Source organism: Ornithorhynchus anatinus, chromosome 5 (assembly GCF_004115215.2).
Source record: "Ornithorhynchus anatinus isolate Pmale09 chromosome 5, mOrnAna1.pri.v4, whole genome shotgun sequence".
Classification (NCBI taxonomy): domain Eukaryota; kingdom Metazoa; phylum Chordata; class Mammalia; order Monotremata; family Ornithorhynchidae; genus Ornithorhynchus; species Ornithorhynchus anatinus.
In genome coordinates this window covers 14,379,797-14,394,859 of record NC_041732.1, presented here as the reverse complement: position 1 = coordinate 14,394,859, position 15,063 = coordinate 14,379,797, and the positions used below count along the sequence as shown (strand labels likewise).

The window sequence follows — 15,063 nt, the reverse complement described above, 5'->3', positions numbered from 1 at the left end:
TGCGTGCAAGGACTAAGCATTTGGGAGGGCACACCACAATGGAGTCGGTGGACACGTTCCGCTGGCCTCCCCGTGAGCAAGTCAAGGAGCCACCGGGGCACGGTTTGTGCCCCCAACTGGGCCATTTTCCTTGCCTTCTACCTGCCACCGACCCGTCGGCCAGCTAACCTGCCGCTGCCAGAAGAATTAGGACATGTCTCCAAAGCTTACCACTTCCTCCCGGGTAAATCCGAACCGGTGGGCAGTGGCTAACAGCTCCGGGTTGGGCTGAGTGACCGCCCCCGGGTTTCCGTGGCGGACCCCGTGTCGTCCACCCGTCTGTCGCGGAAGACCGGAGACCCAGCCTCTTGTGTGTTCTTCACAGTCCCTTGGTCACCCCAGACATCCAGAGCATGTTAATAATAACTGGCATTTGTTAAGCCCTTACTATGTGGTAGGCACTCTACTAAGCACCGAGATAGATTCAAGATCATCGGGTCCCACGTGGAACTCATGGTATTAGTAGGAGGGAGAACAGGTTTTGAATGCCCACCTTGCAGGAGGGGGAACTGAGACCCAGAGAAGTGAAGTGAGTTGACCAGTCACACAGCGAGTACGTGGCGGAGCCGGCATGAGAACCCAGGTCCCCTGACTCCCAGCCCTGTGCCCTTTTTTCTAGGCCACTCTGCTGCTTCAATGAAATCTGAAGTCAGTGACTTTCTACTCTTTCCCCCTTGGGCCTTCAGTCGTCCTCCAGACTGTGCCGTTTCATCTGTTGTGCAGTCATTTGCTTAGCTAAATTGACTCGGGTATTTTAGTTCCCCTAATGAAAATGAACTTTTCACCTCTGTGGAACAGTGGCTCACCATTCCCTTGGGCAAGATCCAGATTCCCTGGCACTTCCCATTCCCAGGCGGGGGCTTCTGGTTGCTGGGTTAGCTAGGCAACGGCCTGACTAATGATAATCCGGGTATGTGTTAGGTGCTGCCTACGTGCCAGGCACTGTATTAAGCACTGGGATGGTTACAGAATAATCCCTATCCTACCTGGGGCTCACAGGCTAAGTGGGAAGGAGAACAGGAATTTCATCCCCATTTTGCTGATGAGGACATTGAAGTGAAGAGAAGTTGCAGGTCGTGTCCGAGGTCACGTGGCAAACAGTTTAATAAAACTTTGAAGGCGGGGAAGTGATGGTCTGTCAGTTGATGGATCGTATTTCTTGAGCGTTTACTGTATGCAGAGCGCTGTATACTGAACACGTAGGGCAGTTGGCACAGCTGGGCTTAGAAGCCAGGTCCTCTGACATCCAGGCCCAGGTTCTTAGGCCACACTGCTTCCCAGGGTAGTGTCCTTCTATCCATCCCTCGAGTTGGGGCCTGCAGTCAAGGAACGCAGCTCTGACTGAGGGAGGCGGAGGGGTAACGGGACTGACACGGCGGAGCGAGTGGGTCTTCTCGGATCCAGAGTCCGGGCCCTTCTGGCCTTGGTCCGTGGGGTCTCCGAAGCCCAGAAGTGACCGTGTTTTAACTGTCCAAGTGGGAAACTGTGCTCCGCCCCCGCCTCCTTGGATTTTCTTGGCCGGTGAAGATGCCGAAACGTAGAATTGTGTGACTGAAAGATTTCACCGTGGCAGTCAGCTCAAAGGCCTTTTTTATCCTCACCCTAATTGACAGCGTCCTCCCCAGTAAAGTGAGATGTGTGTGTTGGGGTGGAGGGACGTCTCTCACCACCTCGTATCATGGAATGAGAAAGGGAACCGTGCCGTGAGAGGACCACCCAAGCCATCCCGGGCCTGCTCCTGCTCCCCAACTGCAGATCTTGAGACAGAATCCGGAAGTCCAGGATCTGAGCTGAAGGGAGAGACCGGGATTCTCATTCCGGCTCCCTCACTTCTTGTGTGTGTGACCTGGGGAGAGTCACGTCACTCCTCGCCATTGGCTTTAAAGCAGTCCACCAATTTGTCTGTCCCTTCCCACTTCACCTCGCTTCTCTCCTTCTCCAACCCAGCCCACACATTCCACTCCTCTAGTGCTAACCTTTCCACTGGGCCTCGATCTCACCTTTCTCGCTGTCGACCCCTAGCCTGTGTCCCCGCTCTGGCCCAGAACACCCTTCCTCCTCGGATCGGACAGACAGTTACTCTCGCCCCTTTCAAAGCCTTATTGAAGACACATCTCCTCCAAGAGGCCTTACCAGGCTAAGCCCCACTTTTCCTCATTTCCCACTCCCTTCTGTGTCATCCCATCCTGCTCCCTTTGCCCTTTCCCCCTCTTGGCTCCACAGTACTTACGTACATATCTGTCATTTTATTTATTGGTACTGATGACATTCTCTACCCCCAACTCCCACCCCCCCCATAAGCTCACTGTGGGCAGGGAATGTCCCCTGTACTCTCCGAAGTGCTTAATACAGTGCTTACATACAGGAAGTGCTCAATAAATACTATTGAATGAATGAATTCTCAGGGCCTCATTTACCTCATCTGTAAAATGGGGATTGACACTGTGAGCTTCATGTGGGACGTGGACCGAATCCAACCCGATTAGCTTGCATCTACTCCAGCACTTAGCGCAGTGCTTAACAAAACGCAAAAGAAAGAAAAGGAGAGGGGGCGCTACCTGGAGCTCAGGGTTTTCTGCAGGGTAACTAGGAAAGCCTGGCTTCAGTTTCTGGTCTTAGAGTGGGGTCCAGAGGCTCAATCTTTCCCGTAGTGATGTTCTGTGAAGTAGGGGAAACTTTTCTCAGGTGGACAGGGCCGTCTGAAAGCCACTTCTGACACCAGGGTGCGATTGACCGGCAGAGACCTGGTGGGGGCGGGGGAGACCCTGCAATGCAGACACCAAGCTGTAGGTGGTTAATAACGATGAGAGTAATAACAGTGGCCTTATGTTAAGTGCTTACCATGGGCTAAGCGCTGCACTAAACGCTGGGGTAGATCCGAGATCGTCCGGTCGGACAGAGTCCCTGTCCCACGCGGGGCCCGCAGTCTAAGCAGGAGAGAAAACCCCTGTCTTGCAGATGAGGAAACTGAGATACAGAGAAGTATGTAATTGGCCCCGGTTAAAGGTACTTATTGAGTGCTTACTCATTCAATAGTATTTATTGAGCGCTTACTATGTGCAGAGCACTGTACTAAGCCCTTGTAACGTACAAATTGGTAACAGATAGAGACAGTCCCTGCCCTTTGAAGGGCTTACAGTCTAATTGGGGGAGACAGACAGACAAGAACAATGGCAATAAATGGAATCGAGGGGAAGAGCGTCTCATTAAAACAATAGCAAATAAATAGAATTAGGGTGATGTACATCTCATTAATAAAATAAATAGGGTAATGAAGATATATACAGTTGAGCTGATGAGTACAGTGCTGAGGGGATGGGATGGGAGAGGGGGAGGAGAAGAGGGTTTAGCTGCGGAGAGGGGAAGGGGGGTAGAGGGAGCAGAGGGAAAAGGGGGAGCTCAGTCTGGGAAGGCCTCTTGGAGGAGGTGAGCTTTAGGTAGGGTTTTGAAGAGGGGAAGAGAGTTTGGCAGAGGTGAGGGAGGGCGTTCCAGGACCTTGGGAGGACGTGGCCCAGGGGTCGACAGCGGGATAGGCGAGAACGGGGGACGATGAGGAGGTGGGCGGCAGAGGAGTGGAGCATGCGGGGTAGGCAGTAGAAAGAGAGAGGGAGGAGAGGTAGGAAGGGGCAAGGTGATGGAGAGCCTTGAAGCCTAGAGTGAGAAGTTTTTGTTTTGTGCGTAGGTTGATAGGCAACCACGGGAGGTTTGCAGAGCACTGTACTAAGAGCTTGGGAGAGTCTAATAGAACAGATTCAGTGGAAACGTTTCCCAGTCACGCAGCAAGCTCCCGGCAGAACCGGGACAAGAAGCTGAGTCCTTTGACTCCCACGCCTGAGCTCTTCCCACTAGGCCCCGCCGCCTCCAGCCCAGGACCGTAGCAGAGGGAGGCTGTTGACCTTCTGGACCAGGAAGGCCGCCCCGCTAATGCCACGAGAAACCCGAGGGACACCGAGGCAGCCGATATGCCTCCCTCCGAAATGGGGAAATCCTACCGTTTCGGCTCTGCTGCAGTCAATGGTGGTGTTAGATCAGAGGTTCAGTGTATTAGCCAATTCTCTTTCTACGCTTCCTCTTCTCTTTTCCAGGTAACCCCCCCCCCCCTGTCATTTTGTGTCTCTCGTAGAACGGCGGTCTGACCTGGAGCGATGATGCCGACGGAGGCCGAGGAAGAGAGATCTCTCGAGATTTTGCCAAGGTTTGTGAAGGTTACTGCAGGGTACGAGGAGGAGAGTAACTGGGGAGAGTTTATTCAGAGGGCAAGCAGAGAGGGTTATGAGCACTAGAACCAACCCCTTCCCCGCTCCCCCTGCCCCCCAGCCCCATTACGTCACCTCTTAGTATCAGCGGCGTGGGCCGGGTTGGAGGATGGGATTGTGATGTCGTCATCGTTCTGCGGCCTCTTGCAGCTGTACGAACTGGATGGGGACCCCGAGCGCAAGGAATTCTTGGACGACCTCTTCATCTTCATGCAGAAGAGGGGTGAGTGTATATGCTTTGCTCTCTCTCCGGCCAACCCGCCCCAGAGCGCCGACTTAGAACGACCGGAAGGGAAGGTCACCGGTCATGGCAGGAGTGAGCTGGAGACTGGCATCCCGTCTAAACGGAGAAGACCTAGGTTGGGGGCCGGGGGAGCGGGGACGCTGTCTAAAATGGAGAGTCAGCCCTTGCTATGCCGTTTTTGCCCTTCTCCCTGCATTTAATGGGCTACCAAAAGCAGGGACCCCTGCCTCCATTTTAGCTCCACGGCCATTTTCTGCCTTCTAGCCTCCCTGCCTTGGGCCCCCAACCAGTACTTGGGCCCCCAGCGGGGTCACTCTCCCTTCTTGGAGAGCAGGAGAGCGAGAAAGGGAAACGGAAGAAGAGGGCTCCTTGTGATTCGTCGGGAGTAATCTGAAATAATCTTCCGGGAGGCGGGGCTGACTCTTCTTTGTTCTCGATTGACTCCTTGATCTTGATTTTTATTGTCTCGGGTGAGACATCGCCCCAGTTAGTCCCTGGGCGTTAGCGGCACTGTTAGCTTCTGCTTCCTACCGCACAGCCCTCCACCCCTGCCTGCCCTCCCCACCCCTCGGGGCCGTGGCGTGCCTGAGCCCTCAGGACTCAGAAAGCCACCTTCCTGCCTGACATCCTGTTGTAGGAACCGGGTCACTAGCCAGGTCACCTCTCAGGAAGCCCAGGAAGGAATCCCCAGCTCCCTTCCCCAAGGTCCCCAGCAGGTCCCTCCACTCCGGTTCCCACCGCCCTCGGCAATGGAGAGCCGTGGCGGGCGGGAGGGGAGAGGAGTGCCCTTTGGCCTCCTCGCTGCCGAGTACTTGAATTCCATCACTGGGTTGGTCTCCCGGTCCTCCTGGCAGGCTGATCCAGGCAGGAAGATCTGTGGAGCGGGGGACTTCTTGAGGTTATAGCTCTCCTGGTTCCCCCGAGGCTCACCGGTTAATGTCCGTCTCCCACCGGCCACCTCAGGTCCTTTCCTCCACTGGGCCAGTCCTTAGAGGCCCCTAGCCAAGACTTGCCGGAGGGTCGGTAATTCAAGCTTTGCTCCCTACGGGGGCAGCTGAAAGGTCCGAGTCCCCCAACCCACCCTCGCGTCCCCACCCCAACCCAAGCATTCAGCTTCTCGGTGGACAGGGCCCAAGCAGGCCTAATTAGTTTACACGTATAACTGTTATCCGTGGCTCCTCACGACAGCGTGAGCAAAGAAACGAGAATATAGTCCCGAAAGAGGATGTGATTGGCAGCAATGAAAACCTCCCGGTTGCCCTGAGAGGGAAAAATCCACTTAATACTTTGGTCTCTCCTTCCAATTACCTTTTAATTATTTACAAGCTCCACAGGCCCAGCTGGTGCAGTGGAGGAGCCGATCCCGTCTCAGAGGGGCTGCCATAGCAATATAGATTTTAATCAGTGGTGTATTTCCACCGGTTTATTTTCCACTTTATTGCCGTGCTCGTTTCCCTGAAGGATTTTTCAAGGGAAATGGAAGAGCCCCAACAATCCCGTGGAAATGAAACAGTGGTGTTTCCGTCTGGCCCGCTTAGGCTCCCCGGGCCGCCGAAAAGTTGAACCGAAGGTCACGGGACCATCAGGCGATTCTCCTACTTCTGACTCCCCTAGCCCTTGGTCAAAAGTCAGGAAGCGGCTGGATCGGTCCAGATTTCCAGCCGCTCCGTAGCCACCGTCTCATGATGCCGTCTCATCGCCCTCGTCCGCCAGTGTTTACTAAGCACTGGCTCTGGATGGGGCCCCAGGCCCAATTGGTTCGTTCATTTGATCATATTTATTGAGCGCTTACTGGGTGCAGAGCACTGTACTAAACACTTGGAAAGTACAATTTGGCAACAGATAGAGACAGTCCCTACCCACCGAAGGGCTCACAGTCTTGAAGGGGGAGAAAGACAACAAAACAAAACAAGTAGACAGGCATCAATTGCATCAAAACAGATAAATAGAATTATAGATGTATACGCATCATAATAGAATAGTAAGTATGTACAAATATACACAAGTGCTGTGGGGAGGGGAAGGGGGTAGAGCAGAGGGAGGGAGCGGGGGCGACGGGGAGGGGAGGAGGAGCAGAGGAAAAGGGGAGCTCAGTCTGGGAAGGTGGTCTGGAGGAGGTGAGCTCTCTGTTGGGCCTTAAGGAGGGGGAGAGAGCTAAGACACATCACCATCTTGGGGGAAACTAACTTGTTCGTGGACGTGGGCGGGGGAGACAAATCCTCTGAAAGGTTAACCAGCAGGGGGAGAGAAAAAATGAAAATAAGAAGGCCGAAAAACCAGGTGCTTAATACAGCCTCTGGGACTTGCCGTTGTCCCAGGTGGGAGGGTGGAGAGATTTTCCAAATAGAGCCCCGTTGGGCGGGGGGGGTACCATCCCATGCTCCTGCCAGGGAAGCCCATCGCTGTCCAGGGGGGGTTGGGAGGGACGTGGGGCGGGGAGACGGGGTGCCACGCAGCAAGAGGGTCTCCCCATTCTGCTCTTCTATCAGCGCCATCTTGCCCCAGAGGAACGGTTGGCGAGAGTTTTTCGGTCCAGCCCGCTCTCAGTCAATCAGGTGATGACCGATCCTGGTCACTTGGCATCTTTCTCCTCCTTTCCTCTTCAACTGCCCACCTTTTGGGGACTTCCCTCCTGGCTAGTGTCTGGGCCCGACAGTGGGCAGGGGAAAGGAGAAGACGTGAAGCGCCCAGGAGCCCATTTTGCTTCTTGTCTCTTCTCATGGCCATCCGACTTTATGGGAGAAGAGGTCGAAACCGGTGTCTGAATGGAATGTTAGGTTATCCGTGGATTTCACTTATTCAGGCCATCCCTGTCTCGGATCACCGAGGGTGGGGAGTATCCGGTCTGGCCCTGGCCCCAGTTGAAATATTTCTCTTTAGGGGATGCTTCTCATTCTAGCCCGGCGTCTCTTCCGCTTTCGACCTCCTCTCTTCTCTTCCCTGAAGCACTTTTTGCCACGCGAATTGAAATGGAATGCCCCTGGGCTGAAAGATAATTTTTCTCCCGAGCCGCCCGGAATGGCTCACCTTCTCCCCTAGCCCTCCTAGGGCCGGAGATGGCCGCGAGGATTGCCCCCGTCCCACCGGAAAGCCCATTATCGCTGATCGAGAATAAAGCCGGAAGGCCGGACTTTGTCCAGAACTCTCCTCCCTCTCCCCTAGGCCCCATGGCATTCTGATAACACCCCGAAGCCGGAGGTTCTTTGGGAACTGGCTTCAAAACGGAGCCGAGAGGAACCTGGAACGGGCCGGGCCTCGGCTGCAGGAGGGGAAAAGGAGGGCCGGGCCAGTGAGGGGCTGTGGGGCCTGGCCCTGCCTCTCTTGGTAGCCAGCAGCCGCGGCTTCTCCCCCATCCCCGCCGCCACTTGATTCGTGCTTATCCCCAAGGCCCTGGGGTGTATTCTGCATCTTCTTGCAGTCAGGAGGGGCAGTCAGGTGGCGGCTCCCCTTCTTGCTCTCTGCTCACGGGTCGTGGCCCCCCGGCCCAGGAACTTGTGGGGACAACCGGGTCCGCCCTGGTGTGGGGTTGAACCTGGACCTTCCCTCCCCTCCCTCTTCCGTGCACGTGTGCACACACAGCCCACTCTCCCTTGTCACCCCCAGGTTAAAGTTTGTTTTTTTCTTTAGACTTTCACCCATGGTTATGTTTTTTGGCGTGCAAAGCCCCATCCTCTTGGCGTTTCACACGGGTGAGAGCGGAAGCTGCCGGACCCTGCGTCCAGCAGCCTGCCGGCCAGCCGGCTGGTCCGGCTCCTCAGGACCGGTCAGAGGTGGTGGTTGGTCCCCTAGGCCGGAGGCTGGGAGAAGGCCTTCCGGGGTTGGTGCAAAAGGTAAAAGACGCAGATTTCACCGGGGCTCCCCAAAACAACCCTGAGCTGACGAGGCCATAGCCCTCGGTCCTGCCTGCCACTGGGAATGCTCCCGAGAAAGGCGGGCCGGCCGAGAGCTGGGAAACGGGCTGGCTGCTGGACTAAGGCGCCGGGCTCTCCAGAGACAGCGTGCAGGAAGGAGCCCGGCCCCAGCCATCGGCCACCCACAGCTGCATGGGATGACATGGCCTTTCAGCAACTGTCAGGTGGAGCAAGGCAGAGGAGGGGGCAGGCTGTGACTCTACATTTATGTGGACCCCTCTCCTTTACTGCCCTCTTTTTTTATGGTATTTGCTAAGCGCTTACTATGTGCCAGGCACTGTACTAAACAGTGGGGTAGATACAAGTTAGGTTGAACACGGTCCCTGTCCCACATGGGGCTCACAGTCTGCATCCCCATTTTACAGATGAGGGAACTGAGGCCCAGAAAAGTGAAACAACTTGCCCGAAATCACAGAGGAGACATGTTGCAGATCCAGGATTAGAACCCAGCTCCTTCAGACTCCCAGGCCCACGCTCTATTAACCAGGCCACGTTCCTTCTCTTCCCCACCCTCCGTGTTTGGCTGAATTGATCTATCCACAATTGGACAGATGGGCGCTCCAGCCGGCCGGCACCTTTGCTTTCCAGGACCGACTTGTTCCCCCTTTTTTGTTCAGCAGTGTGTATTGGCTCCCTCCCTTAATGTCTCCCGCCCTCCATCCCGCTCCTCCATCTCTCCCCACCCTCAAGGTCAGCCTAAGCCCCAGTAGGCAAAGTCACCGCTCGCTCGGAGAGCAGAGGCCTAACTAAGGGCACCTCGGCACTAATGGTAATTGTCATTGGTTGCCCTCAGCCTCTGGCATTCAAAGGTTTGTTTGGTGCAGCTGGGCCTCCAGGCATCTGACCATTCTTCATCTCTGTTCAGGTCCCAAGAACCCCTGAGTACTGATGATAATAATAATAACAATGACGGTATTTGTTAAGTGATTACTATGTGCAAAGCACTGTTCTAAGCACCAGGGGTGGAGGTGGGAGGGATACAAGGTGATCAGGTTGTCCCATGTGGGGTTCAGTCATAATCCCCATTTTACAGATGAGGTAATTGAGGCCCAGAGAAGTGAAGTGACTTGCCCAAAGTCACAGCTGATAAACTGCGGTGCTGGAATTAGAACACATGACCTCTGACTCACAACCCCAGGCTCTTTCCACTCAGCCACACCTCGTTACAGCCTCTCCTTATAATCTCGGCAGGAAAACATTTTTCCTCCAATTCCAGGCACCGATGAGGCAAATTTCCCTCATGTCAGTTGCCACCCCGCTTTTGAAGCCCAAGGTGGAGAAAAGAGGCCGTGCTGCAACCAGATCCCATTTTTCTGAAAGAATCTTTCTTTGGAAAAACATTGTGGCTTAGTTGGAAAGAGCCCGGGCCTTGGAGCCAGAGGACCTGACAAAGAGGACCAGCTCTGCCATTTGTCTGCTGTGTGACCTTCGGCAAGTCACTCGACTTCTCTCTGCCTCAGGTCCTCAGCTGGAAGATGGGGACTTTTTTTTTTAATGGTATCTGTTAAGTGCTTACTAAGTGTCCAGTGCTGTTCCAAGCCCTGAGGTCGATACAAGTTTATCAGGTTGAGTCCCACATGGGACTCACAATCTAAGTAGGAGGGAGTAGGACTTACTCCCCATTTTACAGTTGAGGAAACTGAGGCCCAGAGAAGTGAAGTGATTTGCCCATGGTCACACAGCAAGGAATTGGCAGGACAGGGATTGGAACCCAGATCCTCTGACTCTCAGGCCTTTTCTCTTTCCACCAGGTCACGCTGCTTAATACCAGTTCTCCCTCACATGTAAACCATGAAGCCCTACTTTGGATAGGGATTATGCCGGACCTGATTATCCCATCTCCCCCAGCGCCTAAGTACCGTCCTTGGCACGTTAGTAAGTGCTTAACAAATGCCATCATTATTCGTTATCATTATTATTTAGAGATTACCTTCCCAGTATCCCTAATGACCCACACACCCTCTCTGCTCTTACTGACAGTCTTGTAGGAGTCAAAGAAACCGTTCCCGAGCCGCGTGCTAGTTTTCTGGGTGGGGAGGAAGGGTTCAGCCAAGGGGCCACTCTAGAAGCGAAATTGTTGGGAGTTTCAAATCTTTCCAAAATGTGTTTGATCCGGCTCTCTTCTCGGTTAATGAAATTGCCCTGCCTTCTTCTCCATCTGTTTGGCAAACACTTTCTTTTCCTTTTCCCTTTCCTTTTCCCTTTTCTCTCCTCTCCTCTCCTTTTCTCTTTTTTTGTACATGGTATTTGTTAAGCATTTATTTTGTGCCAGGCACTGTTCTAAGTGCTGGAGTAGATACAAGCTAATCTGGTTGGATACAACCAAATGGAGGTCCCAGTCTTAATCTCCATTTTACAAATGAGATATCTGAGGCCCAGAAAAACGAAGTGACTGGCCCAAGGTCACACGGCAGAGAAGTGGCTTGATTACAGTTCATCCATGCATTCGATCGTATTTATTGAGGACTTACTGTGTGCAGTGGACTGTACTAAGCACTTAGGAAAGTACAGTACAGCAATAGAGACATTCCCTGCCCACAATGAGCTCATAGTCTAGAGGGTTGGAAAACAGCCTTCTGACACCCAGGCCTGTGCTCTGTCCACTATGCTAAGCTGCTTCTTCCTCAAATGACTCACTGGGCTTCAAAAATCTCTTCTCCAGGCAAGAGTCTCAAACGAATTGTCTAATTTTCCCACCTCCGGTGGTCCTTTTTAGAGGTCCGGGCCACAGAGGTTCTCCGCACTTTATCATCTCCTGAAAGAGAAGCATCTGGAAGTCCCAGCCCGGGCAGTTTCTCCCCATAAGGGGCAGGCAAAAACCCCTCATTTTCCTCTTGCTGCCACGATGGTCCTGCTGATGACAGGCCTCCCCCCACCACGGGTCACCTCGAGGTGAGTGGCTAGACAACAGCGGCCCCTTGTAAAGGGCCTTGTGCCGGAGGTGGTGGGTTGATGTGATGCTTTTGCAGAAGAGGCTCCTCTTCTGCTTAAAGACCTGGAAGGAAACTTCAAAGGCACAGAAAGATGAAGTCAAGTGGAGCGGTCTCGACTGCCCACTTAAATGGCCAGTAGAACTCCCGTTCTCTAACATTTCTCTCTCCCCATCGCCAACAGTCTTCTTCCCTCCCCTCCCCCCAATTAAAGTATGCTGACGTGATAAGCTAGGAAGCCGTTTTGTCGACTTTTAAATGCTGGCTTCGTGGCCACCTCATTAGACCACCCTGATTGGACGGTCTTCCTATTTCCCCTCAAGGTTGAGAGCTGACCTTGGTTTTCCCAGGTGGATTGTTGGCTCTGTTTTCGATGTGGATATACAAAGAGTTGCCTGTGGGAAAGGAGCTCGGGTAGCCCCAAAGTGCAATTGGAGTGTTTTTCCTTCTGTTGTGTGCTTATCTGTACATCTCAGGCGAGGAAACCCTCGTGACATATGTATATTGCTTGGCCTGCTGCTGGTAAAGCACTTTCTAGTGTATTCTTTTCATCCTGCCATAAAAGTCCCGGACTTCCAGACACCCTTCCTGGAGAGGCTGCAGTGTATTGTCACTGGGAAGGGAAAATGTTCCTCGCCGGAAAGCTTAAAGTTCATCTTAAAATTCGAGGACTCGACCAATCAATGGTATTTTATTGAGCACTTGCTCTGCAAGCGCTCGGGAGTAGAGTGCAACAGAAATAGCGGACACGATCCCTGTCCGTAACAGGGAAGACATATTAGTATAAATAAGTAATTATATAATTTAAATCGCATGTCCAAAGTGTACAGATGACGCAGAAGGGGGAGTGGGCTGGGGAAAAGAGGGCTTAATCATCTCTTGGAGGAGATGTGCCCTTCGTGAAGCTTTGAAGGTAGAGAGAGTGATGGTCTGGAGTATATAGAAGGGGGAGGGAGTTCCAGGCTGGGAAAGGGGTCAGCGGCGAGATGGACGAGATTGGGTCACAGTGCTGCTGCTAGAGGAGCGGAGTGTACGGGCTGAGCTGTAGTAGATCAGATAGGTGAGGTAGGATGGGGTGAGCTGATTGCTTTAAAACTGATGATAAAGGAGTTTCCGTCCAACCCGGAGGTGGATGGGCAGCCTTTGGGAGTTCTCGAGGAGTGGGGAGACACGGACCGAAAGTTTCTTTTGAAAAACGATCCATGCAACAGAATGAAGTGTGGACTGGAGTGGGGAGAGACCGAGGCCTGGCAGTCAGCGAGGAGGCAGGTGCGGTCATTGAGGCAAGAAGGGGTTAAGCGATTGGTTCGACGTGGTAGCAGTTTGAATGGTGAGGAAAGGGCAGATTTTAGTGATGATGAGAAGATAGAACTGATGGGATTTGGACACAGATGAAGTATGTGGATGGAATGAGAGAGATGAGTCGAGGACAACGCCAAGGTCAGAGACTCTTGAAGAGAGGATGGTGGTGTTGTCTACAGAAATGGGAAAGGCGGGGAGGACAGGGCTGGGGAGGGAAGATACGGAGTTCAGTTTTGAACATTTTGGACACTCTTCCAATTGGGAGTTTGGCATTCTCTCTCTCTGCTCTGACTTCCTACTAGACCTTTGGGGTGCATTTTTCCTTAAGCCCCAGTCATGCCCCATTCCCCATCCTTATCATTATCCTGACCAGTGTCCCTCCCTGGCTGCCCTGAAATCAATCAGTCAGCTTTATCAGTGGTTTTTATAGAGCACTTGCTGTGTGCAGAGCACTGTACTAACCACTTGGGAAAGTACAACAGAACTGGTAGACATGTTCACTGCCCACCAAGAGCTTACTGTGTGCGGAGGGGGGGAAGGGGGCGCGGGCAGGGCAATCGTTAAATGGAAATTAGTTAGGGATGTGCACTTGAGCGCTGTGAAAACACCAAGGTGGCTTGCCCACATCCCAGGTGCCACTGCTCCCGCTGCTTTTTGTTGGGGTCAACGAGCCACCTGCCCCTAGTCATGACGGAGCAGTGGTAGCCTGTGGCCTGGTGTAGGAAGGCTGCAGAGGTTGGGGGAGGGGGAGCACACCCGTTTGCTCAGGGGCTGATTCACCCAAGGCGTGTCGACAGCTCCAGGGTGCTCGTTGGGTTCTGCTTCCTCCTTTTTCCTCTGCTCGGTCTTGGGGAGCGGCCAGATGGCCATCTGTCTGTTCTGCAAAAGCCAGGCCTGCTCCCCTTTCCTCCTGGAAGGTATCTCCCGCCTAAACAGCCTTGGAGGAATTCACAGTCGTTTCCCTCCCCAGTCCTGGAGAGGGCTGGTGAAGTGTTAGCGTGCCAAAGTGTGGCTCTGGATTCCCCTCAGCGCCCCAACTGATTTGACAGTCCTCTCTGCCAAAATGATGAAGGCCCCGCCTCCAAAGAGACACAAACAGACATGTTAGAGTCCAGGGAGTTGGAGTTGGAGCTAACAAATACCGTAATTATTATACAGCTTCTCGCTGGCCCGGCTCACACACACCCCACCGCACTCTGCCCTCTGGAAGCCCCAGATGGGCCTGGGCCCGGCCTTGGAATAGCGGGCCACATTCCCCCGGAAGGGAGGGCGGACCCAGGATGTCGGCCTCCGGCTGCCCGGGCCTACCAACTCCACTGTCGTCCTCTCCCAAGGACTTAGTTCTGTGCTGTGCACACAGTATACTCAGTAAATAGCACTGTCAATTCACAGGGAGTGCCGAGTCTAGAGGGGGAGACGGGTGTTAAAAAAACGGAAGAGTATAAGGATGTATGCTTAAATGCTCCGGGGCTGGGGGCAGAGTGAGTTTCAAGTGATCAAGGGGCACGGATCTAAATGCCTAGGCAGGGTAGGGGGGAGGGCAAATAGGAGAGATGTCTCAAGAGTGTACAGCCTAGGGTCTCCTCCTTGCCTACGTCTCTGGTCTTTATGCATTCGTTCATTCATTCAGCCGTATTTATTAAGCACTTACTGTGTGCAAACCACTGTACTAAGTGCTTGGGAGAGAACGTGCAACAATAAACAGATACGTTCCCTGCCTACAGTGAGCTTAGAGTTTAGAGAAAGCTCTCTTCAGCTCCCCGAGATCTCCACTCCAGGTTCAGCCGGGACCCAGGCAGCCCCCACACTCCCTCGTAGCTTTCGTCACTAGACGGAGGTGGCTTAAAGAAAAAAAATTGAAAAAACATGTGTCGAGGGCGGGGGGCGAAGCAGTACGGGAAGTCCTTGGACTTATGTCACAGTTGGTTCCCAAAAGCTGCATCTTCAACCGCAGCGTAAGGAACAATCTTGCAAACAGGGCGGGGTGGTGTCTCACCCAAAGTCAGATAACTCGTCTGGATCAAAATTCAGCAGAATGGGGGACCTGGCAAACTAGTGACATAGAAGCACGAGTGAGTCAGAGAGTCTCTGGGCTAGGGTGATTTGACTTTTTGTTCATCAGAAGTAAAATGAACAGGTTGACCCTCCCTGGCCCCTCTGTCCGCCATTAACCAACCTGCCCCGCCTCTCTCGACCTCTCTCCCCTCTGCCTCTCAGCCCACCCCACCTTGAAACTTTCCTCTCCCTTTTCTCACCCCTTCGCTGCTTGTAAAATGAGTTCCCCGTTTCCCGCCTACCCCCGATGCCGGTGCCAGTGCCATTGAGGAGGCGAGTGTTGTAAAATTGAAACCGGCGCCTTGTAAGTCCGAAACCTAGTGCCA

At 53.4% G+C, this 15,063-nt stretch overlaps 1 protein-coding gene across 2 annotated transcripts in view; it reads left to right on the top strand.

Annotated features, from left to right (window-relative positions):
* The window catches only part of ARID3B (AT-rich interaction domain 3B), a 47,482-nt gene that overhangs the window by 16,772 nt on the left and 15,647 nt on the right, over positions 1–15,063 (top strand). For both annotated transcript variants that reach the window (XM_029066057.1, XM_029066058.2), the window contains exons 3-4: positions 4,163–4,234; positions 4,446–4,518. In XM_029066057.1, the coding sequence (XP_028921890.1) occupies positions 4,163–4,234; positions 4,446–4,518 (145 nt within the window). The remainder of the gene's footprint in view (positions 1–4,162; positions 4,235–4,445; positions 4,519–15,063) is intronic.